At 42.1% G+C, this 27,098-nt stretch overlaps 1 protein-coding gene across 6 annotated transcripts in view; it reads right to left on the bottom strand.

Moving 5' to 3' along the window:
- Positions 1-26,869, bottom strand: part of LOC116978919 (transcription factor Dp-1-like) — a 64,115-nt gene extending 37,246 nt beyond the window's left edge. Inside the window, exons 1-7 of one of the 6 annotated variants that reach the window (XM_033030205.1) lie at positions 26,309-26,805; positions 25,110-25,181; positions 24,842-24,933; positions 14,132-14,198; positions 12,161-12,261; positions 7,785-7,906; positions 1,311-1,476 (exon numbers count right to left, since the gene is read on the bottom strand). In XM_033030205.1, coding sequence (XP_032886096.1) covers positions 1,311-1,476; positions 7,785-7,906; positions 12,161-12,261; positions 14,132-14,198; positions 24,842-24,853 — 468 coding nt within the window. In that variant the 5' untranslated portion in view covers positions 24,854-24,933; positions 25,110-25,181; positions 26,309-26,805. Of the gene's footprint in view, positions 1-1,310; positions 1,477-7,784; positions 7,907-12,160; positions 12,262-14,131; positions 14,199-24,841; positions 24,934-25,109; positions 25,182-25,806; positions 26,158-26,308 lie in introns of those variants that run through there. The other 5 variants (XM_033030204.1, XM_033030209.1, XM_033030207.1 and 2 more) reach the window with 5 other exon arrangements.
- Positions 26,870-27,098: the final 229 nt, after the last annotated feature.

The following is a 27,098-nucleotide window of genomic DNA, read 5'->3' as shown; positions in this document are numbered from 1 at the left end:
AAATCAATAGGGAACAAGATGCTAATTTCCGAGTATGAAAATGGCCATAACTTTTTAAATACTTGAGATATGAAAGTGAATTAGATGTCAAATTAAACTTATTTTTATGCTTTATCTGATGGGATAAATTACAGACTTGATTTTTAAAATCTCAAAATTTTGTAACATTGCTACTCTTAGGCAAGGGAGGAGGTAATTTCATTTAATCCACGCCCTATATAATTTTATAACTTCAATTAAAATGTTCCCCCAGCATTCCCTGGTACGAGGAAAATAAGTCCTAATTCCATGCAGTTAAACAGTTGCTGCCCTGGTGACATCTTCAAATCTCTTCAGTACGCTCTCTATGTCTTTCACAACTTTGTTATGTAGTGACTAGAGAGTACCTTATACTCTAAGTTGTGGCTTTACATACATTGTATACAATTATAGCACATGTTCCTTTTCTTATTGTTGAGCATTTCCCCCAGGAGATTCCAGTTATCACAAAAGCATTATAGCCAAACTCGTGAAAACAATTATGAACAGTTACTTGTGTTCCATTTCACATTTGTACCCACACCTTAGCATCTAATGATCACATTTAGTTTAATGCACACCATCTACACTGATGCAAAATGCTCTCCTCACCCATGTCATATACTATTTATTAATAGGAAATCAACCAAGCTTCTGACTATACTACCTAGTACATTCAGGTCAGATGATCAGAGAAAGCAGAAACAAAGTCCTTTCATCTCTCCTTAGCATCATCCCCCCCAGCATTATCAAAATATACATTGAGGAAGAAGATCCACATATTCTTCATGTTACTATTAAAGGAAGTTTTTATTGGATAAAAATGCCGTTATTTACACGTCTGGTCGTTGGAGGACTAAGTTGCATATAAAGATACAGGTCCTCCCCATATTATGACAGTGTTCCATTCCTGAGAACTATTCGTATCCCCTACCAGTTCCGAAAGTTGAAAATCCAGCTACTTGGCAATGTATTTAAATAAATACTTTGTCCAACGAAGGGTAATGAGGTTAAACCAGGGCATTTAACTCAACCATTGAGATATTGCTGTGAAGTGAGTTCCCACAGGGCAGAAAATGCCGGTGGCCCCGCAGCAGCCGGCAATCCATCCTGCCAGTTTCCCAAACATTGATACGCATGTACACAGAGTCAGGCTTCTGTCACCTGGGGAGGATCTGTACACTTGATTAAAACCAATTTCCTCCATCTAAATATGGAAAAGTTATTTTGCATGATTTACTATGTTAACACAGGCAAGCCAATTTAATCTGCTAAACTCAATTATGCCTTACTTCATCAGAGCCCGTTTCGTGGTTGTTCGTATTACTGAACTCTGCCACCAGCTCATCTGCCACTTCATTGTAGGTAGTTGTTCCTTTCTGCTGCACTTTCTCGCAAACCTTCATTGAGAAATGCCGCAATCCTTTGCCATTTTTTTCACCCTTTTTGCTCCTTTTACTGAAAAGTAAACAATTACAATTCAAAAAGGTCTCCTTTAATCATGCAACAGGTCTGCTAAATTTATTAGAAGTAATAAAATATATAACTGGCATTAATGGTTATAAGTGGCAATATTTTCAATAATATCAATTTTGCAAAGGGACCTAGGACGTTCCAATATTTAGTATCTGCTGAGCCAGGATATTGGACCAAAACATGTTACAGATTTAGAGGGTCATCAGTACATCCCAAACATTACATAAAATAAAAACAGAAACTACTGGAAATACTCAGGTCAGGGCACAACAGTGGGAAAAGCAGTTAAAATTTCAGATTGAAAACTTTTTGGTTCTGACAAAGTGTCTTCAACCTGAAACGTAAGCTGGTTCACTACCCAGAGATGCAGCCTGCCCGGCTGAATATTTCTAGCATTTTGAGATTGTATTTTAGATTTCGCGCATTTGCAGTTTTTTAATTGTTTTTTGTCTCCAACCTGACGTTTTTAAGATGATGCTGCTGAGACACAGCATGTAAATGGGAAAGAGAAACCAATCAAGACAAGATCATTGTGGGTAAACTGAAGTAAATATACAGTAATAGAAAGAAAATCATTAGTAGAAAATTCTCAGGTTATGACTGGTTAGTCAGTAGTGAAACGTGGCTAAGCCTGTTCGCCTAGCTGCCAATAGTTGAGGTGCTTGGGATAGGATGTGGATGATCTAGTCACAACCTGACTGAACCAGTTTATAACCCGATGGTGACACAGAGCTGTAATTTGTAAAACAAAATCATTTTTCAACCTTGAAACGATATGCTATTTAAAATTAAAATGCTATTTGGGTGGAACTGAGAAGTGGGAAAGGGGTAGCAACACTTATAGGGGTGTATTATAGACCGCCAAATGGGGATCGAGAATTGGAAGAGTAAATATGTAAGGAGATAGCAGATATTAGTAGTAAGCACAAAGTAGTGATTGTGGGAGATTTCAACTTTCCACACATAGACTGGGAAACACATTCGATAAATGGGCTGGATGGTTTGGAGTTTGTAAAATGTGTGCAGGATAGTTTTTTGCAGCAATACATAGAGGTACCTACTAGAGGAGGGGCAGTGTTGGACCTCCTGTTAGGAAATGAGACGGGACAGGTGGCGGAGGTATGCGTTGGGGAGCACTTCGGGTCCAGTGATCACAATACCATTAGTTTCAATATAATTATGGAGAGGGTCAGAACTGGACCTAGGGTTGAGATTTTTGAATGGAGAAAGGCTAACTTTGATGAGATGTGAAATTATTTAAAAGGAGTGAACTGGGACATTTTGTTTTATGGGAAGGATGTTGAAGAGAAATGGAGGACATTTAAAGGGGAAATTTTAAGAGTACAGAATCTTTATGTTCCTGTTCGGTTGAAAGGAAACAGTAAAAATTGGAAAGAGCCCTGGTTTTCAAGGGAAATTGGACATCTTGTTCGGAAAAAGAGGGAGATCTACAATAATTATAGGCAGCATGAAGTAAATGAGGTGCTTGAGGAGTATAAGGAATGTAAAAATAATCTTAAGAAATAAATTAGAAAAGCTAAAAGAAGACATGAGGTTGCTTTGGCAAGTAAGGTGAAAGTAAATCCAAAGGGTTTCTACAGCTATATTAATAGCAAAAGGGTAACGAGGGATAAAATTGGTCCATTGGAGAGACAGAGTGGACAGCTATCTGCAGAGCCAAAAGAGATGGGGGAGATATTGAACAATTTATTTTCTTCGGTATTCACCAATGAGAAGGAAATTGAATTATGTGAGGTAAGGGAAACTAGTAGAGTAGCTATGGATACTATGAGTTTCAAAGTAAAAGTACTGACACTTTTGAAAAATATAAAAGTGGATAAGTCTCCAGGTCCTGACAGGATATTTCCTAGGACATTGAGGGAAGTTAGTGTAGAAATAGCCGGGGCTATGACAGAAATATTTCAAATGTCATAAGAAACGGGAATAGTCCCCGAGGATTGGCGCACTGCGCATGTTGTTCCATTGTTTAAAAAGGGTTCTAAGAGTAAACCTAGCAATTATAGGCCTGTTAGTTTGACTTCAGTGGTGGGCAAATTAATGGAAAAGATACTTAGAGATAATATATATAAGCATCTGGATAAACAGGGTCTGATTAGGAACAGTCAGCATGGATTTGTGCCTGGAAGGTCATGTTTGACTAATCTTGAATTTTCTGAAGAGGTTACTAGGGAAATTGACGAGGGTAAAGCAGCAGATGTTGTCTATATGGACTTTATTAAGGCCTTTGACAAGGTTCCTCATGGAAGGTTGGTTAAGAAGGTTCAACTGTTGGGTATAAATGCAGGAGTAGCAAGATGGATTCAACAGTGGCTGAATGGGAGAAGCCAGAGGGTAATGGTGGATGGTTGTTTGTTGGGTTGGAGGCAGGTGACTAGTGGGGTGCCTCAGGGATCGGTGTTGGGTCCTTTGTTGTTTGTCATGTACATCGATGATCTGGATGAAGGTGTGGTAAATTGGATTAGTAAGTATGCAGATGATACCAAGATAGGGGGTGTTGTGGATAATGAAGAGGATTTCCAAAGTCTACAGAGTGATTTAGGCCATTTGGAAGAATGGGCTGAAAGATGGCAGATGGAGTTTAATGCTGATAAATGTGAGGTGCTACACCTTGGCAGGACAAATCAAAATAGGACGTACATGGTAAATGGTAGGGAATTGAAGAATACAGTTGAACAGAGGGATCTGGGAATAACCGTGCATAGTTCCTTGAAGGTGGAATCTCATATAGATAGGGTGGTAAAGAAAGCTTTTGGTATGCTAGCCTTTATAAATCAGAGCATTGAGTATAGAAGCTGGGATGTAATGTTAAAATTGTACACGGCATTGGTGAGACCAAATCTGGAGTATGGTGTACAATTTTGGTCGCCCAATTATAGGAAGGATGTCAACAAAATAGAGAGAGTACGGAGGAGATTTACTAGAATGTTGCCTGGGTTTCAGCAACTAAGTTACAGAGAAAGGTTGAATAAGTTAGGTCTTTATTCTCTGGAGCGCAGAAGGTTAAGGGGGGACTTGATAGAGGTCTTTAAAATGATGAGAGGGATAGACAGAGTTGATGTGGATCAGCTTTTCCCTTTGAGAATAGGGAAGATTCAAACAAGAGGACATGACTTCAGAATTAAGGGACAGAAGTTTAGGGGTAACATGAGGGGGAACTTCTTTACTCAGAGAGTGGTAGCGTGTGGAATGAGCTTACAGTGGAAGTGGTGGAGGCAGGTTCATTGGTATCATTTAAAAATAAATTGGATAGGCATATGGATGAGAAGGGAATGGAGGGTTATGGTATGAGTGCAGGCAGGTGGGACTAAGGGAAAAAAGTTGTTCGGCACGGACCTGTAGGGCCGAGATGGCCTGTTTCCGTGCTGTAATTGTTATATGGTTTATCATCAACAACATGTTAGAAAGTTAGCAGAATATCAATAAAATTTACAATCTCTCCTCAAATTCCAATTTCTAAAATGTCATCACCATCAAAGAAATAGATTTGAAACTGCCGGTCAACTTGTCAATATTCAAATTTAGCCATTCAAATTATTCAAAACAATTCTTAGAAATAGCAGAATTAGGCCATTCGGCCCATCAAGTCTATTTTGCCTTTCAATCATGTCTTTCCCTCTCAACTCCATTCTCCTGCTTTCTCTCAATAGCTACTGATACTGTTACTAATCAAGAATTTGACAATCTCCGTATTTAAAATATTCATTGACTCGGTCTCCAAAGCCTTCCTCGCCAATGAATTCCACAGATTTACTACCTTTCGACCAAAGAAATTCCTCCTCATCTCATTTCTAAAGGTATCTCCTTTTATACTGAGGCTATGGCCCCTAGTCCTAGACTCTCACACCAGTGGAAGCATCCTCTCCACATCCACTCTTTCCAGGCCTTTCAGACTTCCGGAAGCTTGGTGCAGCACATGCTCCAAACAGCATCAATGGTACCAAAGTGCAAATGGTTGAGTGCTTCAAGTTCCTTAGCGTTAATATTATCAACAAACTCATGGATAAAAACAAATTCACGGACAAACCATTTTGATACGACAGCCAAGAAAGCACACCAACACGTCTACTTCCTCAGCAGTCTGAGAAAATGTTTCCAATAGCTATTACAAACTTTTACAGATACACCATAAAAAACATATTGTTAGGTTGCATCACAGCTCTGCACAAGAATGCAATAAATTGCAGAGTTGTAGATGTACCCAGTCTATCACACAGACCTGGCGGCCCACCAAGCATCTACATTTCATGATGCCTCGGAAAAGCAGCCAATGTAACCAGAGACGTGCCCCACCCCGGTCATGCCTTCTCACTGCTCCGTCCGGTACTAGAGTCTGGACTGATTATATTTACATATAGTATTATCTGAATTATGTGATAGCCTGCAAAATAATCCTTTTCATTCCACCTCACTACACTTGTACACGCCTGTCCTCCCTCGACACACATAACACGTTATTAGCACTATGGTAGTTAATTACTTCATTTAGCTACTTAATTGTCACTGGGTCAAAATCCTTGAACTTCTAGCCATGAGCACTGTTGGACTGTCTCCACTACAGTGCCCACTGTAGGGACTGCAGTGATTAATGGTGGTACTCATCACCACCCTGAAGGGAAAATTAGGTATGTTCAATAAATGTTTATTAAGCCATTTCTTACAAACAAATAAGAATTTGAATATGAAATATACATTGAAAAACATCTGCAAGGAACATTTAAAGTTAGCAATTTCACAGCACTACCGATGAAATGTTTTCAAGCGCATGAATGAATACTAAGAACAAATCATAAACCCAAGGAAGACTGCTGCAAATCCACTGCCAAATCATTATATTTCAAACTTTAGAAACTACATTCTATGGATGTGTTGATTAAGGGAACAAAAGCAATGCATTTGTATTGCATCTTTCATGATCTCACAAAGCATTAAAGTAATGTGTAGGCAATGTTAAATGCCACACACCCTGCAAAGAAAAATTAAGCCATCTTTAACAAGGTACCATTCCACAAAATAAACATTTTCTTCTCCCTCAATATATGAAAGCCCTTACATTTAACAAGTTGCCACATGTGTGTGATCTTGCATATTTCAAAATTTCTGAATAATATGCTGTAATCACCTACTGTACATTGTGCAAAAGCTGCCTGGCAAACGTTTCTCAAACTTTTGGGTCTCTGGTGGGGTCATTTATCTTTCTGCCAGTGGAGTCTAGAAAATGGAACTCACTTTGAAATATTGTCAATCAGGATCATACTATTTGCAGAAGAAAATCATGACATATCAAACGGCCTCACTACATTAATGCAATAGTGTCTGTTAGGGTATAGGGCATAAAACACTATACCATTTATCCTGTACCTGTACGTAGCACACAACAAAAATGTTTCACTGTAACTTTTCACGGACAATAAACAACTGTGGACGGTTTGATTTTTTTCTGCTGACTGATAACACATAAAAGCTTTTCACTGTACCTTGGTACACGCGACAATAATAAACTGAACTATTACCATTTTGTGACATGACTGAGTAAGCGTTATGGTTATTCAGACAGAACATACAAAAGCATTGTTTAAGAAGGAACTGCAGATGCTGGAAAATCAAAGGTAGACAAAAATGCTGGAGAAACTCAGCAGGTGAGGCACCATATATGGAGCGAAGGAAATAGACAACGTTTCAGGCCAAAGCCCTTCTTCAGATTGAAGAAGGGTTTTGGCCCGAAATGTTGCCTATTTCCTCCGCTCCATAGATGCTGCCTCACCCGCTGAGTTTCTCCAACATTTTTGTCTACATGCAAAAGCATTGGGCCGTTTGAAAGATAGTTATGATACTTGCTTGAAAGAATTACACTCTTTATTCTGGCTTCACTAAAATTTACAACCCTTCTGAACATTACTGCATTCCAGTTTAAGTTTCTCACCACAAGATCTCAATTGTTTACATCAGTAAAAAATTAGGACATGCAATGCATACCAAGGAATAAGATGTAATTTAAATGCTGGTTAAATGTTCTTTCTTTGACAGTGCTGACATTTTGAGTGCTGGTATTTAGATAGACAAGCTTTGAATCCCACAAGAGCTTGGCATATTTAATGGGGGGGGGGGGGAAAGAGGTTTAAGAACACTAAATTTTGCAAATTGATTTCAAAGTGGAGTGAACCTCAAAATTGTGTAGAAGACATGACTTTTAATGCAGTTTAATCTAGATTATGACAAAATATTCTTGTATTGGTTTCCTTAAAAAATAATCTGAAGCTTATTTTCATTACCCTGTACTCCACGGAGAAGAGTCCGATGTCTCACCCTGAGTTATCATGTGCACATTAGGACCATGAGGGCTACTCAATAATAGAGTAGGTGTTGTTGGTGTCCGTTGAGGAGTACTGATTATCTAGATGGGAAATTGAAGAAAAAAAAAATAAGAACCACAATAAATTGTCCTTATGAACAGGACAAATTGTATGGCAACAACATTTCAAAGTACAAATCAATCTGTTATCAAGATTAATGTTGTAATAAATTGCATTTTCTTCATAGAATTAAACAATGTATTTCAATCATGATGCAATGCTCTAAGAATCACAGCTAATTATTAAAGTGCATACCATAACTTTTAATCATCATAGTTAAAGTATTGCATTATGGTCTCCTGGCTGGTTAATCCATGTATTCAGATATATAATTGCACAGCACATTGCTGTGTCACAGTGGCAGGTTCAAGTTTATGCCCAATTTTCTCATGTGAGGAAGGATTCAAAGCCGGGCCATCTCAGACAGAGAGTATTACAACTCAAGAAAAGTTGGATAAATAGTTAACTCAGGGAGGATAAGTGGTCGTGGAAACAAAGCGAGAAAACGGAATTACAAGATTTTTATTGCACTAGTAGCTGGTAAAGACTGAACCAAACAGCCCCCATTATTGCAAAAGCAGTGACACGATCGGTCAAAGGCAGCATGGATTTTTGAAGGGGAGTAAGAATTAATGGGTCCTTTTCAGAATGGCAGGCAGCGATTAGTGGGGTGCCGCAGGGCTCGTTGCTGGGATCCCAGTTATTTACAAAAAGGTCTGATTGGTGGAGTGCTGCAGATATAGTTGTCCTTCTGAAAGGTTCTCCTATCTCCACAGAGGAACTCTGGAGCTCTGTCAGTGACCATCGGATTCTTGGTCGCCTCCCTGACAATCCCTTCTCCCCCGATTGCTCAGTTTGGCCGGGCGGCCAACTCTATGAAGAGTCCTGGTGCTTCAAAAGTTCTTCCATTTAAGAATGACGGAGGCCACTGTGCTCTTCGGGACCTGCAATGCTGCAGAAATTTTTTTATACCCTTCCCCAGATCTGTGTCTCAACACAATCCTGTCTCGGAGGTCTACGGACAATTCATTCGTCTTCATGGCTTGGTTTTTGCTCTGACATGCACAGGCAAATGTGGGACCTTATATAGACAGATGTGTGCTTTTCCAAACCATGTCCTATCAATTTAATTTACCACTGATAAACTCCAATCAAGTTATAGAAACATCTCAAGGATAATCAATGGAAACAGGATGAACCCAAGCTCAATTTTGAGTGTCACAGCAAAGGGTCTGAATACTTATGTAAATGTGATATTTCAGTTATTTATTTTTAATTACTTTGCAAAAAATTCTAAACATCTGTTTTCGCTTCTTCGTTCTGGGGTATTGTGTGTAGATTGATGTTAAAAAAAATGAATTTAATAGATTAATAAAAGCTGTAACTTCACAAAATGTGGAAAAAGTAAAAGGGTCTGAATACTTTCTGAATGCACTGTATATTAACGATTTAGACGAGGGAATTAAATGTGACATATCCAAGTTTGTGGATGACACAAAGCTGGGTGGCAGTGTGAGCCGCGGTGAGGATGCTATCAGGCTGCAGGGTGATTGGTTGGGTGAGTGGGCAGATGCAGTATAATGTGGATAAATGTGAGGCTATCCACTTTGGTGGCAAGAATAGGAAGGCAGATTATCTGAATTGTGTCAGATTAGGAAAAGGGGAGGTGCAACAAGACCCGAGTGTGCTTGTACATCAGTCACCGAAAGTAAGCATGCAGGTACAGCTGGTAGTGAAGAAAGCTAATGGCATGTTGGCCTTCATTACGAGAGGATTTGAGTTTAGGAGCAAGGAGGTCCTACTGCAGTTATACAGGGCCCTGGTGAGATGGCACCAGAAGCATTGTGTGCAATTTTGGTCTCCTAATTTGAGGAAGGACATTATTGTTATTGAGGGAGTGCACCGTATGTTCACCAGGTTAATTCCCGGGATGGCGGGACTGACATATGATGAACGAATGGGTTGACTGGGCTTGTATTCACTGGAATTTATAAGGATGAGAGGGAATCTTATAGAAACATAAATTTCTTAAAGGATTGGACAGACTAGATGCTAGAAAAATGTTCCCAATGTTGGGAAAGTCCAGAACCAGGGGTCACAGTTTAAGAATAAGGGGTAGGCCATTTAGAACTGAGATGAGGAAATTTTTCTTCACCCAAAGAGTTGTGAATCTGTGGAATTCTCTGCCACAGAAGGCAGTGGAGGCCAATTCACTGGATGTTTTCAAGAGAGAGTTAGATTTAGCTCCTAGGGCTAAAGGAATCAAGGAAAATGGGGAAGAAGCAGAAACGGGGTACTGATTTTAGATGATCAGCCATGATCATGTTGAGTGGCCTACGCCGGCACCTATTTTTGCATGTTTCAAAATATTTGTGCTATTAAAAGATGCAAAAAGCACTTTCAATTCACCCCATAATTGTGTAGAGACAGATATCAAAACAATTATTCTTCCTACCAAAGTTCCACCCATATGCGCCTACTTGTGTGACTTTTCATCAGTCCTAATTTAGTTTCCTTGCACTCTCAACTTCCTCCAAGGTACTTGCCGATACAGATCTGAAGCTAATCACCAGGAACAATGCAACAGTAATTTATGATAACTAGGGAAGAAGAAATACAAAAACTATTGCATTGTTTTGGATAGAATTAAAAGTATCGAAAAAAATCATTGACACAACCAAGCATACACCAACCTAATCAAGCACCACAGCTTTACCCTGGGCCTAATATAGTTTAATTATAAAAATGAGTGGGTGAAGTTTAAGGTATTGAGTGCAGGTAGCTTGCAGAGTGAAAGTGAAATGCAGCATAGATAATACATTCAGAGTAGGTAAACTAGTATCCAAGCTGAATGGATGGAGTCAAGAGTCATACAATGGGGAAACAAGCCTTTTGGCCCAACATGCCCATACCGACCAACATCTACACTAGTCCCACTTGCCTCTGTTTGGCCCATATCCTTCTAAACCCATCATATCCATATACCTGTCTAAATGTTTCTTAAACGTTGCAATAGTACCTGTCTCAACTACCTCCTCTGGCAGCTCATTCCAAATACTCATCACCCTTTGTATAAAAAAAGTTACCCCTCAGGTTCCTATTAATTCTTTCCCCGCCCCTCACCTTAAATCAATGTCCTCTGGATCTTGATTTCTCCTACTCTGGGCAAGAGACTGTCTGATTATCTGATCTATTCCTCTCATAATTTTCATTACCTCTATAAGATCACCCCTCAACAAACCATGGGGTGTTGAGCCTGACTGCCAAAGTAGCAAACTAAATAAATATAACTATGATCTAAACTACCTCATTCTTCCCCACTAACTCAATAATATAATATAAACCTAAGAACTTTAAGATGAAACGGAAATGTCACAGATCTGATTATATCATGAGTTTTTGGTTGCTAAAATCCAAAAGGCGAATTTTAGGAGTGTTATCAAAAGTCCATGAAACATCAATAATCACAAAACATTTACAAAAACACACGGGTAAATGAATGCAATCAATTAAAAGTCAATTTTACATAGCTCAAAATTATTTTGCCATTACCACTGGGAAGATGGTACAGGAGCCTGAAAACTAAATGCCAGGTTCAAGACCTCTTTCCCAGCAACCATCATGCTCTTGAACACTATACAACCACCAATCTCAGCAACTATGATCGACTATGGACTGCGTCTTCGGTTGCACTGCGGACTTTAGGTTTGCACTGGTACACAAAAATACTGGAGAAACTCAGCGGGTGCAGCAGCATCTATGGAGGGAAGGAAATAGGTGACGTTTCGGGCTGAAACCCTTCTTCAGAGGTTTGCACTAATTGGTTAACTAGTATTAAAGTATTTAATTTATTGTATTATTGATTATATTTGTGAGTTAGTGTTTATGGGCCTGTTATGCTGCAATAGGTAGGAAATTTGAGTCAATTAAATACGCTTGACTTGCGCATGCCAATGCCCTTATAATGCAATTAAATCAAAATGGTCTAATGGATCTCTTATCCCTAATAATTCTGCAAGATTCTCCTCATTCACAATATAGGTAACCAACTACAAGGGTTCACTTAAAAAAGTGAACAAATTAACTAGATACCTTCTCGTGTATTTGTGTCTATTTTAATGAGAATTCACCGTTTCAATGTTAATCATATCTCATTGACCTATCAAATTTGTCTTCTTGGGTTGAGTATCAAAGTTCTACCAACACTCATCCAACCTACAAAAGTGTACAAAATAGGGAAGAAATAGTACCATCCTGCAACAATCAACATTGGTGTCCAAAAGTAACATCCTTACCATCTGAGGAGCATTACTAACATTTGATAGCCCCAACGTTTTTGGCAAAATTTGTTTCCCTGGGGTCATGAGATGCGAAGATGCTACTGTCACTAATGCAACTGTAAAGAGAAAAAGAGAGGTTGCAAGCACCAACACCATCTTCCGTTATTCATGTTAGCACTTTAAACAATTGATGTTCAAAAAATTCCACCATCCATAAACTTGGCTATTACAAATAAAAAAGTTTTGCTACCTTCTGCAAGATAGACTTTTCCAGTTTGTTACAACAAAAATTTTCCATTTAAATTTTTTTGTGCAGCAGTTTTATAGAAATGAAACCAATGGATGATAAAATCTTCCAAAACCATTGCTAATAGAATAATTTGAAAAATGAATCTTGTGTCAATATATCGTTTAAAATATAACCAAAGCCATTAGAACCATCTTAACATAATACTTTAATAATATTATAGCAGGATGACCTTGATTTTGATCTTAATGGCCATTGAGTTCCAGTCAAATAAAGATAATGTTCAGCAAGTACAACTGAGATTTCTACTCTCCAATAGCAATAGGTATTTAGAAGCAACTTTAGAAAACTTTTCATATAAATCAATCTCTGTAAAAGATCATATCTTCTTGACAGAAAATATCAGAGACAGCACAGTGGAGCAGCGGCAGTGTTGTAGCCTCACTGGGTCAGAGACCTGGGTTTGATCCTGACCCTGGGCAGTCTGTGCGTTCTCCGTGACCGCGTGGGTTTTCTCTGAGTGTTCCGGTTTCCAACAACATTCCAAAGGTATGCAGGTTTCTAGATCAATTAACTAGTTCCTGTAAATTACCTCCAGTGTGTATGATGCAAAACTGGGTTAAAATAGAACGAGCTCACTAGTAATATCCTTCTGTGTAAACTGGTGTGCCAGAACTGACTGTGGGGGACCATTTCAAAACTTGTCACATGTGCATTTACTATAAGCCGGTTGACAACTAAGAAATCTATCACATTGTGGATTGGAATTAAAACACGTCAAACAAGATTATTTTGTAAGTAAAGAAAATACTGCCTAATGGAACGGATGGCGTAAAAATACTGTTAAAATCCACATGGGAAATGAAGTCTCACAAAAGGAATAATTATTCATTTAATTTTGTTTTGTTGTGCTCATTTATAAAATTGGGATCTCTAAACATAGCTGACTACTTTAGTCCGAATTGAACAAATAAACTAACAGTGCCATCAATGAAAGAGGATACGTCTTCCACAAAAGCGCAATCGACATTCATTTTGGAGACAGCTGATGTGGCCAATAGTGCCTTGACAAAAAATATCAGGATGTGAAATGTGACAAATGAGCATGTGAAAATTCACAGCCATCCACATCCTTATAGACAACAACACATCACTGTACTGCATCAGCTCACCAAGTCAGACCTAGTAACTTTTACACACAGTAGTTCATGCAATATTGGTACATTCAACCAATAAACTGCATAACAAATTGCTTATGAATAGTTTAGATGAATCAGAGTTCCAACTCTGTAAGTTGCTGTATAAATATCAAGCAGCAGACAAGAATAGCAGGGAATATTATGCCAAGCCATATCTACACATTTCCAAATGACTGGTTTCACAGTACAAATGGCAGCAGGTTATCTGCTTACTAAAAAGAAAATGAGAACATGCAATTGGGCTTTCCATTAGATATTTTTAATTGTACTGCAGCAAACCAGTCTATCCAGTTATTCCCATTATTCAGTTAATTTGCTGAAAGAAATCCTGAATGTTCTCATCCTACTTTGTCAATAGCAGATAGTAACCGGACAACCATTTACGTTAAAAACTCAATTACGAAGAGAAGCTCATGAAATCCTATCATCCCATCAACAGGGAAATGAGTGGCTACTCTGCTGGCTGAGTCCCCCATATTAAAATGTGAAATAGATTAGGTTATGGAAAACTAAAACAAGAACAGAATGAATGATACTTACTTTTTGCTGGACTAACATTCTGATCTGTAAAAACTTTGATCTCGCCATTAGTTTCTCTTACCCCAATCTAAGGGAAAAAAACACACATGTGCTATAAATACCAACTTAACATATCTGCTTTAACAAGCAGATAAATGCTCTTTCAAATAAATGGCACACCTTCTATCCTCACAGATCTTATTTTCCAAGAAAATAAACAATTTCTAGATTTTCACAGAAGCAGCTTCATAAATAGCCAGCAGGAATCAAAATTATACTTCATTCTTTCAACCCCGAAAAGAGAAATGTAGCCATCTGTTTTCATAGAAACATTGATTTATTCAGCAACTTAAACAAGCAGGTCACACCACAAAATTGAACCATCACCATGGTACTACACATCTGTATTTTTCAGTGCAAGATGCAAAAACCTTTATATCAATGTATCCCTGAAAAGTAGAGTCCGAGAAAAACAATGATATCAGTTGGGCAGACAGCTTCATAATACTTGTTTTGTGGCAATTCAGATAAGATGTGCACTTCCTCGTTAATACCAACTCAACATCGACATCCTCCATAATAAATTTAATATTTGAGGCAAAGAATTTGGATGTTGGTCAGAACTGGACATCACAACTTGGGACATGGCTGACAGAGTTTTGGATAATCTTAAATTTAATAGAACAAATGCTGTTCAATAAAGAACTGGAACAGTCTCACCAAGAGCTAATAAACACATGGATAATAGTTTCAGTAGATGACATAAAATAGACGTATACTTGAGTAGAGACGGAAATAAGCAGTATTACTGCTGGTGAAGATGTTGCAGGAAACTTATCTTGGGTGTCTAATATGTCATCAGACTGCAAGCTGTATGCTTCAAACTTAGATAATTGCCAGGAGACTGTGGCTGGTACTGAAGATAATAGGTTTGGTCCTTGACATAAAGATGAAGAAAATATCTACTCATCCATTACTGGATGCTGGGTTAGCAATCTGACAATTTAGAGACAGTGGTGGGGATGAGAGAAGCTGTAGTAAGGTAAAACCAAGTACAAACATGTGGAACTGATGGATTTGCCCTTAAAAATAGCATTTAACATCAAAGTAAAGATGTGCAGCATGAAAGGACAGAAGCCTGGACATGTGTGCATCAGCTTAGAATGTTTTCATTACATTGCATATATCTAGCCTGAAGATACTTACAGTTGATGTTCTAATTTAACCAACGAGACTATGCTTAAAAAAAACCTTTTCAAATCATCACAAATTCTGGGATGTGCATGGGGAAAATGATCAGCTGGTCCTCAAGACTGAATTGCCACTGTTCAATATGGAGGCAAAAGGGCAGGGAGGGAAATATTGAGCAGAAGATGATCACCCACTAGATATCTGAGGTTACTGATGGAAAGGAGCAAAGCAAGAGCTGCTCTCTAATGCACAAAAGTTGTGGTGAGGTAAGTTAATTCTCTACCCTAAGAGTCACACGGGCTAACTATTAGAAATACTTATGTGCATGCATTTTGTAAGACTGGAGAGTTGGGTGCTATGGAGATCTGGCACAGAGGCGGTCAGGATACATAGGCCAATTAATACACCACAAGAACAGGCCCTTCAGCCCATGCTGACCACTGATAATTTAAACTAATTCAATTTTCTTGAGTCTGTCTGAATGTCTCCTAAATGCTGATGTTGCATTAACCATCTTGTTTAATGAACCATGTAAATGCAATGGACGTTTTAGGCAGGCTGTCTAATGAGCCAAATTTTTTTCAGTTGCAAGTGTTTGGAACATGCTTCCCCACAGGGCAGAAGTATACTTTTTAGAATAAAAAAAAAAAAGCAGAGATAGACAGGATCTTCATTAGTAAGGGGGCAATAAGTTAGCAGAATGACCAGGAATGTAAAGTTGAGGTAACAATGGATCAGGCAATGGCAGAGAAGGCTCTAGGGGCAAATTGATTTGTTCCTGCTCCAAATCCATCTCTCTATATCTTTCTATACATAACTAAAACTCTGGGGGGGGGGGGGGGTGAGAGATAGGGGAGGTGAGGGATTAGGAGGGGGTAGGGAGGGGAGAGGAGTTATGGAGGGAGTGACTGAGGGTAGGGGAAAGGAGAGGTGATGGAGGGATTGGGGAGGGGAGAAGAGGAGGGGGATGGAGTGCTGGGGGATGAGGGGAAATGAGCCGCACCTGCGCAGTTGGGGGGTACGGGTGAGTGGTGGAATATCGCGTTGGGGGAACGGGTTGTGTTGGGGGACCGGCCTCCCATGTGACAGGGACCCAACCCATTTAGTCTATTATGATTATATTAAGCATATGGGAAGATCCCAATAACCACAAATGAGGAAAAATTAAAGAAAATAATTGATATTGCCCTCATTGGTGGCAGAATTAAGAATCAGAGGATACAATAAATTAGGACCAGTTGGGTTGTTCTTGTATAGAACTAGCATGGGCTAATGGTCTCCCATGCTGTAGCAATTATTTGACATGAAAATATAATCCCCTTCATCACCACCGGATATAAATCCTGAAAAACACTCTACCCTGCAGCATTTTGAGGGGACCTGTCCAGAAGGACTACGGTGGCTCAAGGATATTGTAGTAAATCTTCAAGGACAATTTAGGGAGAGGCAATAAAAGGTGGCCTTACCAGTAATCACTTTGTTTGAAGTGAACAAATCAGAAATTCATGAACTAAATAGTTATCTATCATTTCAGCTCTTAATAGCTTGAAAACAGATCACTCCATAACTTTCTTGATTCAAGGGAATACAAGCCAATTTTTTGTGATCTATGCAGAAAAAGTTGTTCTCTCTGTACCTCCACTATATTAATTTTCTATTGTTTACAAAGTCCAAAAAGGATCATTTTATTTTTGCCTCCATTAAGGTCCAAATGCTAGAATTGAGCTACTTTGCTAGATCTATAAACATCTTCGTAATTTAGTACTTCCATCCACAGTTCATAATGTTGCCAGTGTGCTTTTTGCATTTATTTTATTTTAGATTTATAATTTTCTTTTTTAATTAGCCATAGCTTATTTTGGAAAGTAGAGCCTCTTAACATACCTACTGGTTCTACACTGAGCCCAAGAAAACAAACAATCAAACTGCCCAAAGCCTTTCCTGCCGTTCAATATGAAGACAGACGATCTGCCCATGGCCTCAAATTCCCATCTGTGCCAGCTCCAAGCCATTTCTCCCAACCATTCAAAAAAATACCTCCAGTGATCTAGGCTCTGCAACTCTGTGGGGAATGCCAGAGATGTACTGCCAGACAACATTTTGAAAGACCTGTTTTAAATGACTACCCCTTTATCTTATTGCTAGTCCCTTGGTTCAAGACTTTCCCCCTATGGAAATATATCCATATCTACGTTATATGCCCCTAAGGATCTTGTGTTCCAGTATGATCACCCGTTTCTTCTAAACTCCACAAAGAATGCAGATTCAAATTCTTTAATTAATCACATTTGCACAACTATGCAGTTTTTCATTCTTTCGCCTTACAGCTGTTCAAGTAAATCCACGACAAAATCAAAATCTACATGTCCTATGCTTCTTAACGGCATAGACATCATCCTCAATGTCTGGAAATTACAAAGACTTTTCCCTACCTCTTTACCACAGTTGTCTTTCCTCTGGAATTCAACCAGAAAAATGGATCACTTCACTTTTCAGATACCTCAGTAATGGCTAACATGTCTCACTTTGAGTTAAGTTTGCATTAGTAATTAATGTTATACTTCATAAATTTGTATGATGGGCAATTTTCTCAAACGTTCCAAACTGTCTTTCTGTTCAATCATATTATTCTCATATCACTGTTCTTTTGTTGGAATTTCATGAAGAAATAATGAGCAGGATGAAGAATGAAACTAGTATATTTGGATTTTCCAAAAACCTCTTAAAACAACAAATTAAAGGCCACTCATGCCATTGGGGCGGGTCATATTAGCATGAATAGATTAGTTAATTAACAAATCGAGTAAAGCAGACCATTTTCAGATTTACAAGTTGCAAGTTGTGAGACTTGTCCTCAAGGGGTCCAAAAATATTATACCGAAGCTTGCAAATGGAAGAACAGTTGTGAGTATGAAATCCACAAGAAGGTAGACAGTTTCAGTGTGTGGATGAAAATATAGCAGTTGAGTTACAGCAAAGAATCATGAAAAAATATGTAATTATCAATTATGGTAGGAAGAAGAGAAAAGTAGATCTGAATGACACTGTACACCAAATCAGCATGCAGATACATCAAATGATTACCAAAGCAAATTCCATGTAGACCATGTATTCAGATTCAGATTCAATTTTAATTGTCATTGTCAGTGTACAGTACAGAGAAGATGTAGAGAAGATGGAATGGAAAAAGTATGGGAAGTCTTGTCAAGACTTCACGGGGTTTTGATAAGGTCATATATGGAATACTGTACAAAATTTTAGTCTCCCCATTTCATCGTGCACACACTTCCTTAAAGGTCTTGAGACCACTATAGAAATACTTTACCAGTTTAATTACTGGAATTAAATGGTTGTCATGAGATGAAGAAAATATGGATTATGCAAGATGGTGTTTAGAAAAAAAAGAGACGACATTGCAACACAAGATTCTTAAGTTTTAACAGGGTAGATGGAGTGAGAATTCATTTATAGCTGGGGGTATCTGGAAATAGTGCATAGTCTCAGGCTTACCTGGGTAAAACGAATATGAAGAAAGGATTGCAAAGAACTGTAAATATTGAATGGAGGAAGAAATTCAAGGATGTCTCTTGGACTATTGTGGAAAATCAAATGTTATTGTATTTGGGCAGGAAAGGAGCTGAGGCCCACATTCAGATCAACTGTAAACTTACTGAATAGCAAAGGGGCTATTAGGCTATTCCTGCTCCATCTATAGTCAAGCTAACTGGTAGAGCTCCTGTAATCAAGTGCCGATGACACTCTTTCTCAAACCACTCATACAGCCACGTTTACCTCTTTCGATTGCTGATATCTATACCAATTTGTTGTTGGTTATAGTAATCATTCAAGAAGGACTTCTTGGCTTCTCTTCCTATGTTGTGGGCCAGACTTAAAGAATCGTTCTCCAGGCTTCATTGTCTTTGAGCCATTTGAAGACTTCCCTCACTTTGGCACCAGATAGGGAACACCCCACAGATCCCTCAATGCTGTTTACAAACAATGCTAACAGGGTATCACATATGGCCATTTCCTTAACTCTCTGGACACTTGCAGCCTGGCTGTCCTTTTGTCATATTCATCGATATCAACATGCTTCTGAAGCTGCACTGTCCTGAGGCATAAACCACAACATCCGGATACTCATCTCTCACTTATGTGGGGCAATCTCCAACTCATTCCCATTCCCACATGAGCTGGGAATTCAAGATGCACGGTCAGAAATGTATTTTTTCTCCACAGTTTCTGAATAATAAAACTCCAGGTTGTGCTCTTGTGGAGAACATAACACATCGCCTCTACATAGAAACTTAATAAATTGAACCAAAAAGAGTGCTGAAGTCATTCAGCAGGTCAGGCAGCTTCTCTGTAGAACATGAATGGGTGGCAATTGAGGTTCAGACTGATTGTAGTTGTGGGAGGGGGGAGGGGCGAAAGAGAAAGCTGGAAGAGAGATGTGGGTGAGACAAAGTCTGGAAAGTGACACGTAAATATTTTTTGATTGGCAGATGGTTGGACAAAGGCAAGAGATGAAAAGACAAAAAACGTGAGACAAGGCTAGAAGAGTTGAGAAAAGTGAAACCAGAGGAAGGAACAATGGTGGCAGGACACCCCGTTGGTCCATCTGGGGTCCCTGGCGGTCCTTCCACCATGTGCACCTCCTCTAGCCTCATCTGTTACATTTAGTGCTCACAATATGGCCTTCTTTGCATCGGCAGCACCAGGCGCAAACCATTTTTCTGAGCACTTGTGCTCGGTCCATCAGGACACTCTGGATCTCCTGGTTGCTAACCATTTTGACTCCCCTTCCCATTCCCATGCTGAACTTTCTGCCCTGGGTTGCCCCTGTTGTTGGAGTGGAACAGAGGCCACAGGAACAGCACCTCATGTTCCTCTTCGGTGGCTTGCAGCCAAGTGATATTAACATTGACAATAGTGCACGAGTAGGCCATTTGGCCCTTTGATCAGCATGACAGTCCCGCCATCCCGGAAATTAACCATGTAAACCTACGCTGCACACCCTCAATAGCAAGAATGGCCTTCGTCAAATTAGGAGACCAAAACTGCACACAATACTTCAGGTGTGGTCTCACTAGGGCCCTGTACAACTGCAGAAGGACCTCTTCGCTCCTATACTCAACTCCTCTTGTTATAAAGGCCAACATGCCATTCGCTTTCTTCACTGCCTGCTGTACCTGCATGCTTACTTTCATTGACTGATGAACAAGGACCCCAGATCCTGTTGTACTTCCCCTTTTCCCAACTTGACACCATTTAGATAATAATATGCCTTCCTGTTTTTGCTACCAAAGTCGATAACATCACATTTATCCACATTAAACTGCATCTGCCAACTCACTCAACCTGTCCAAGTCACCCTGCATTCTCATTGCAGCCTCCTCACAGTTCACACTGCCACGCAGCTTTGTGTCATCTGCAAATTTGCTAATGTTACTTTGAACCCTTCATCTAAATCATTGATGTATATTGTCAATTGCTGCGGTCCCAGCGCCGAGCCTTGCGGTACCCCATTAGTCACTGCCTGCCATTCTGAAAGGGACCCGTTAATCCCTACCCTTTGCTTCCTGTCTGCCAACCAATTTTCTATCCATGTCAGCACTCAACACTCTAATTGAATTCTCCAATTTCAGGTGACTGACCTGCTGGCACCCCCAGCTGTTCCCACCTCCCTTTCCTACACCCAGACTGGATGGGCACCCATTTCGCCCTTTCCCCTTCACCCTGCCAACCCCCCACCACCATCTATAATCTATATTCATTCTTCTGTATTCACATTTCATGCCCTTTCTATCCTTATCTCACACTTTTGTCTTTTCATCTCGGACCTTTGTTCAACCATCTGTCGGTCACCGACCCCCCCCCCCCCGCCCCCAACTGTATCCACCTATTACTTGCCACACATTGTCCCACCCCACCTCTCTTCAAGTCCCCCACTACAATCAGTCTGATGGGTCACAACCCGAAAACATTGTCTACCCATATTCTCCAGAGATGCTGCTTGACTTGCTGAGTTACTGCAGCACTTTTAATTTTTTTTGTAAACTGGTAACCCATGGAACTGTTGTGATTTTTGACAATAACGGAAATAGTTTACTGTGCAACATGGAACTCGGTCCCAATTACGTTATCTAAAATGGTGGCACAGTGGTTAGATTACTAGTCTATTAATCCAGTGGCCCTAGTTCAAATCCTATATTGGGAGCTGTGTAATTTAAACTATATTAATTACTAGACCAAGTGCAGACCCGTTGGGTCTGTTCCCCCAATGTGCGGTTGTTGGGTGAAGGCGGCATGCAGCGTCACACACACTAACTATAACCCCCCCCCCACCCACGCTAATTACCCCCCTTGATATTATATTAATATTATTAATTTGCTCCTTTTACCCCATAACCACCCTATCTACTGACGCATAGCCCCCAACGCAGTCACATCTAGAGAGAGGGGGGGGGGGGGGGGGTAGAGAGTGAGGGCGGAGAGATAAGGGGCAGAGAGAGAGAGAGACACACACAGAGAGGGGCAAGAGGGATAGGGGGGTGGAGAGGAGGAGAAGAGGGAGGGTGTGTGAGGGGGGAAAGGTGGGGGAGGAGTGAGAGAGAGGGGGTGTGCTGAGAGGGGTGTGAGGGAGAGAGGTGGGGAGCAGGGAGGGTGGAGGGAAGAGGGTGTGGAGGAAAGGGGGTTTAGGGGAGGGAGGGAGGGTGGGGGAGGGGAGAGAGAGGGGAGGAGAGAGGGGGAGAGGGAGGGTGTGCTGAGAGGGCGGTGAGGTGAGGGGGAGAGGTGGGGCGCAGGGAGGGAAGGGGTTAGGGGTGTGTGGAGGGGGTTTAGGGGAGGGATGGCGGGGCAGGGGCTGGAGGGGAGAAAAGAGGGGAGAGAGAGAGAGAGAGATGGGGGGAGAGGAGAGGGGGGGGGGGGGGGGGGGGGGAGGGGGGGGGGGGGGGGAGAGAGGGAGAGGGGGGAGAGAGAGAGATGGGGGAGAGAGAGAGAGGGGGGGGAGAGCGGAGAGAGGGGGGGGAGAGCGGAGAGGGGGGGGAGAGCGGAGAGGGGGGGGGAGAGCAGAGAGGGGGGGAGAGCAGAGAGGGGGGGGAGAGCAGAGAGGGGGGGAGAGCAGAGAGAGGGGGAGAGCAGAGAGAGGGGGAGAGCAGAGAGGGGGGAGAGAAGAGGGAGAGGGGGGAGAGAGGGGGGGGAAGCAGGGAGGAGAGAGGGGGGGAGAGGAGAGAGGGGGGAGAGGAGAGAGGGGGGGAGAGAGAGAGGGGGGGGAGAGGGGAGAGGAGTGAGGAGGGGGGAGGGGGGGAGCAGGAGAGGGAGGAGGGAGAGGGGGGGGAGAGGAGAGGGGACGGGAGGGGGAAGGGAGGAGAGGGGGAGGGGGGAGGGGGGAGAGGAGGGGGGGGAGAGAGGAGGGGGGGGGGGAGAGAGAGGGGAAGGGAGGAGGGATGGAGGGAGACGAGAGGAAGGGGGGGAGACGAGAGAAGAGAGAGAGAGAGAGGAGGGGGGGAGAGAGAGAAGGGGGGGGGAGAGAAGAGGGCGGGGGGGAAGAGAGCGGGGGGGAGAGAGAGGAGAGGGGGGGGGAGAGAGAGGGGAGAGAGAGGAGAGGGGGGAGAGAGAGGAGGAGGGGAGGAGAGAGAGAGGGGGAGAGAGGAGAGAGGGGGAGAGAGAGAGAGGGGGGAGAGAGAGGAGGGGGAGAGAGAGGAGGGGGCGGAGAGAGGAGGGGGGGACAGAGAGGAGGGGGGGGAGAGAGGAGGGGGGGAGAGAGGAGGGGGGGAGAGAGGAGGGGGGAGAGAGAGGAGGGGGGGGAGAGAGGAGGGGGGGAGGGGAGAGAGGAGGGGGGAGAGGAGAGGAGAGAGACAAGAGAGGGGGGAGAGAGAGGAGAGAGAGGAGAGGTGGGGACGAGAGGAGGGGGGAGAGAGGAGGGGGGGGAGAGGAGGGGGGGGAGAGAGGGGGGGGGAGAGAGGGGGGGGAGAGAGGGGGGGGAGGAGGGGGGGGGAGGGAGGAGGGGGGGGAGGGAGGAGGGGGGGGAGGGAGGAGGGGGGGGAGGGAGGAGGGGGGGGGGAGGGAGGGGGGGGGAGGAGGGGGGGAGGGAGGAGGGGGGAGAGAGGAGGGGGGGGGAGAGAGAGGGGGAGGGAGAGAGGGGGAGAGGGAGGAGAGGGGAGAGAGAGGAGTGGGGGAGAGAGGAGAGAGGAGGGGAGAGAGAGGAGGGGGGAGAGGAGTGAGAGAGAAAGGGAGAGAGACAGGGGGGAGAGAGAGGGAGAAAGAGAGGTGGGGAGAGGGATGAGGGGGGGGGGGGGAGAGATAGAGAGAGCCTTTTAACTTCAACCCAAACAACCATTTGCAGGCAGTGCTTTTTTACTTCAAACTAACCATATATTCATTTTCAAACCACATTAAGGGTACTCAGTGATGTAGACATTTGTTCAGTGTCATTCAGAGCTCAGAGTGACAGAGACTAATTGACAGAGCTCCATCTTGCAGAGACTAATTGAGGCACACCACTTCCTGATTTTATAGTCCCTCCCCCTCCCTCCAGCAGGGGCAGCAGAGATGATGGTGAATATCTCTGTTATTTTTCATCGGCGGGAAAAATCCTTGGCACGCATGCGGCGGAGGGGGATCTGAGCGAGGTGGCCAAAAATGTCGGCCGTAGGTGGCGGCGTTCTCTCGGAAATCGCAGCACAGACGGCCAAAAGCGGTCAAGAACAGAGATTTAGTAATATAGATTTGTAGATAAACATTAAAACATCTGAACTGTTCAAATGCCACTAATGCCACTAATATCCTTCAGAGAATGAACTATGCTCTCTTTACCCAAATGGCTTGAACATAACTCCTGACCCACCAATGCAGTTGATTTTTAAATGTTCTCAAAATTGCCTTGCAAGATACTTAATTCGGGAATAATGAAGAATAGGTAAAAAATGCTGGCCAGTCCATGATGCCAAAAACACGAAATTTAATATATAAAAAGAAAAGATGAAAGGCAATGAAGCACATACTATAGCTACAATATTGTGATCAGGAAGTACTGGTCGGGACACATCAGGGTAGAATGTCTGAAGTCATGAGAATACAGGAGGAAATATTAAAGAGAATTGAAATTTGCAAGAGTTTAATAGAGCCTACTAAAGCCCATGTCAGATGGCCAGGGATGCAATGTGGGAACATTATCCATTTAGAATACAGATACCCATACGTACCCTCAGCATTTTGGGTATTTATTTCAAAAATCTAGCTTTTGCAGTTGATTTTTTATTTTTCAAATAATGAGCAGTGATTCATTTGTCTGCTATTTATGTAACTTGACCATCAAATTTACCCCTGCACTTCGAAAGTACATGGGTGTAAAATATATTGACAAGTTGTGGGGACTGGCACGACAGAACATGCAGTAAAGGCATCTTACTCCATGAGTAAACAAGGCCATAGATATCTTCAGACTAAAAGCCAAGTTGTCTGGTGACTTTAAATACTACCCCACTCCCCCACCAAAAAGTCTGCAAATTAAGTTACACATCCAGAAATAATACTTACATCTTTGGCCATGTTGATAGTTCTTTTATTGCTGAGTTTTGGATACTTCTGTTGCCAAAATTATAACAAGCACGATTCCACCTAAACAGTACCTAAATACATTGAAATAATTAAGTAGATTTAAAAATTCTTGCACATGCTGATCCAAAATGGATCAGAAAAGTAGTCATTTATGGTCTCATTCATTTCAACATTTTGTAGATTAAACTTATTTGATTTGTCATGTATAAAGTTAAAATGCACAAAAAAAAATCACAATTTTCCTCACCTATAGTTTGTTAATGTTTAGTTAATGTTATTGAGCACTAATAATGCAGTCATGGGAAAACTTAAACTTGGCCTTATACAAACAAAAACTTATTTTAGAAATTATTGAGAAAGATTACTGGGGCCTAGTACTCCAGAAGCAACTAGGTGAACTTCAAAACAATCAATCGATCTGAAGTTCTCATTAGTCCATATTCTGTACTTAAATGCTTTGGTTGTGAAAGAAAGCACATTGATCAAAGTAAAATGAATAAAAATACACGGGTATACACCAAGCAAAGTAAAAACTGGCTTGCAGACCAGTCAGCAGTAAGGCCTGCCAGGCCTCATGGCCTACCGACCAATTACACGAATATGAAATGCAAATACTGTCACATTTAATAAACGCACGGTTCTTTCCAGCTAAAGGTGAGGGGTTTTCCACATGGTGGATCGAGTAAAGAATAAAAAGCTTTAAATATTACACTTTTCTACTTTGCAGACATGCTCGATGTAAACCATTTTTTTCCAGAGCTTCCATCTTCAATATATTAATTGCATTACGAGTTACTTAAATTTTACAAAAGCTGCACATTTTCAACAAAGTTCGAACGATTTTTGAAAAGTTTTTTTTTGAAAAAAAACTGCAATTGTTTTTTCTTTCTCCAGTATACCCCACACCCGACGCAGCCCCCGTCCCTCGCATAAACCGCTCATACCTACTGTAGCATTGCACATGGAGGCATTTCAAAGTTTCCCTACAAAATCTACATTCAAGCATTCAAATGATTCTGCTTGTGTTCACAGCAAACCCCCCACCTCCACCCCCAACCCGCTTCGCTCCCAGTCACCGGAGGGGGGATTCCTCCGACCAAGCCATGGTCCTCCCAACCAAGCCTAGGCCTGAAACCAGGGGCTCTCCTGCTGTAAACAACCCCGCCAGAAGCTGCAGATCAGCAGATGGGAACCACGCCGGCCCTGAATTACTGGAGACCGCAAAAAGGCCGGGAGCTTCTTTAACTAAGACACAATTCTGGACCCTGAGACCCCCCCAATAATTGAAAGAAAATGCAACAGACAAAAAAAAAGACTTCTGTCATTGCCACTGCTCTTTTTCAGCAACCCCAAAGAGAAAACTAGATCGGAAACTTAGAAACGGTTGGTCTGCGCCTAGAATAAGCCGATCAAAATTGTTTTAACAGCGAGGTAAAGCAATGATACCTTCTCATACATAAAGCTATCGGCTCCACGGGCGGCGTAGGTTCAGTGTTTTTTCCGGGGGGTGGGGGAAAAGGATGGGTGAATATTTAAAAAAGGAAATAAATTAAAAAATATATATAACAGCGATTAACAAGAGTGAGCGGCGGGGAAGGTGGTGAGGGGAATGAAGTTGACCACCACGGCTCCACACGCACACATCAGGGGAATGAAATTAAAAACAACTCGGCCCGATCACACTGTCATTATGGTGGGGCGGGGGCAGCCTGTTTGTCAGTTCTCGGTGGTGCTGGTGCAGAGAGGGAGCTTGGGGGTGTCCGGATCTCCGTGTGTTTTGTGTTGCTGGCGGTTGGTATGAACTCGCTGGCCTTGCCTGCCTTGCGTTTTCATCTCTTCCCCCCCCGCCGCCCCCACCTCCCGTTCCCGCTCGGCTCCCGGCCGCAGCGACGCGCCACTCAAAATGAAGCCGCTCGCCACGGCTCGCAACTGTTTTCATCCTCAACCGATCTTGGCGGCGTCCGACTCCCGCCTCGCTCCCATTGGCTCCTCGCTCGGCGCCGCCCCCGCCGCCCATTCATTGGCTCGCCGCACACGGCGGCTCTCTTTCTATTCGCCCTCCGCGTAAAATCGTCATTGCATTCTCACCAATGCGAATCGGGTTTACATCGCCCTCCGGCGGCCGGCTGCGATGGATGCAGCCATTGGCTGAATCTCGCAGAATTCGCGGTTTCCATTGGGCTGTTCGGCCGGCCAAGGGGCAGATGGTTGGACGCTTCCCATTGGTCAAGCTGCG

This window comes from Amblyraja radiata, chromosome 12, assembly GCF_010909765.2.
Source record: "Amblyraja radiata isolate CabotCenter1 chromosome 12, sAmbRad1.1.pri, whole genome shotgun sequence".
Classification (NCBI taxonomy): domain Eukaryota; kingdom Metazoa; phylum Chordata; class Chondrichthyes; order Rajiformes; family Rajidae; genus Amblyraja; species Amblyraja radiata.
Note: the sequence above shows the minus strand (reverse complement) of the source record. Positions and strands in the feature narration are given on the sequence as shown.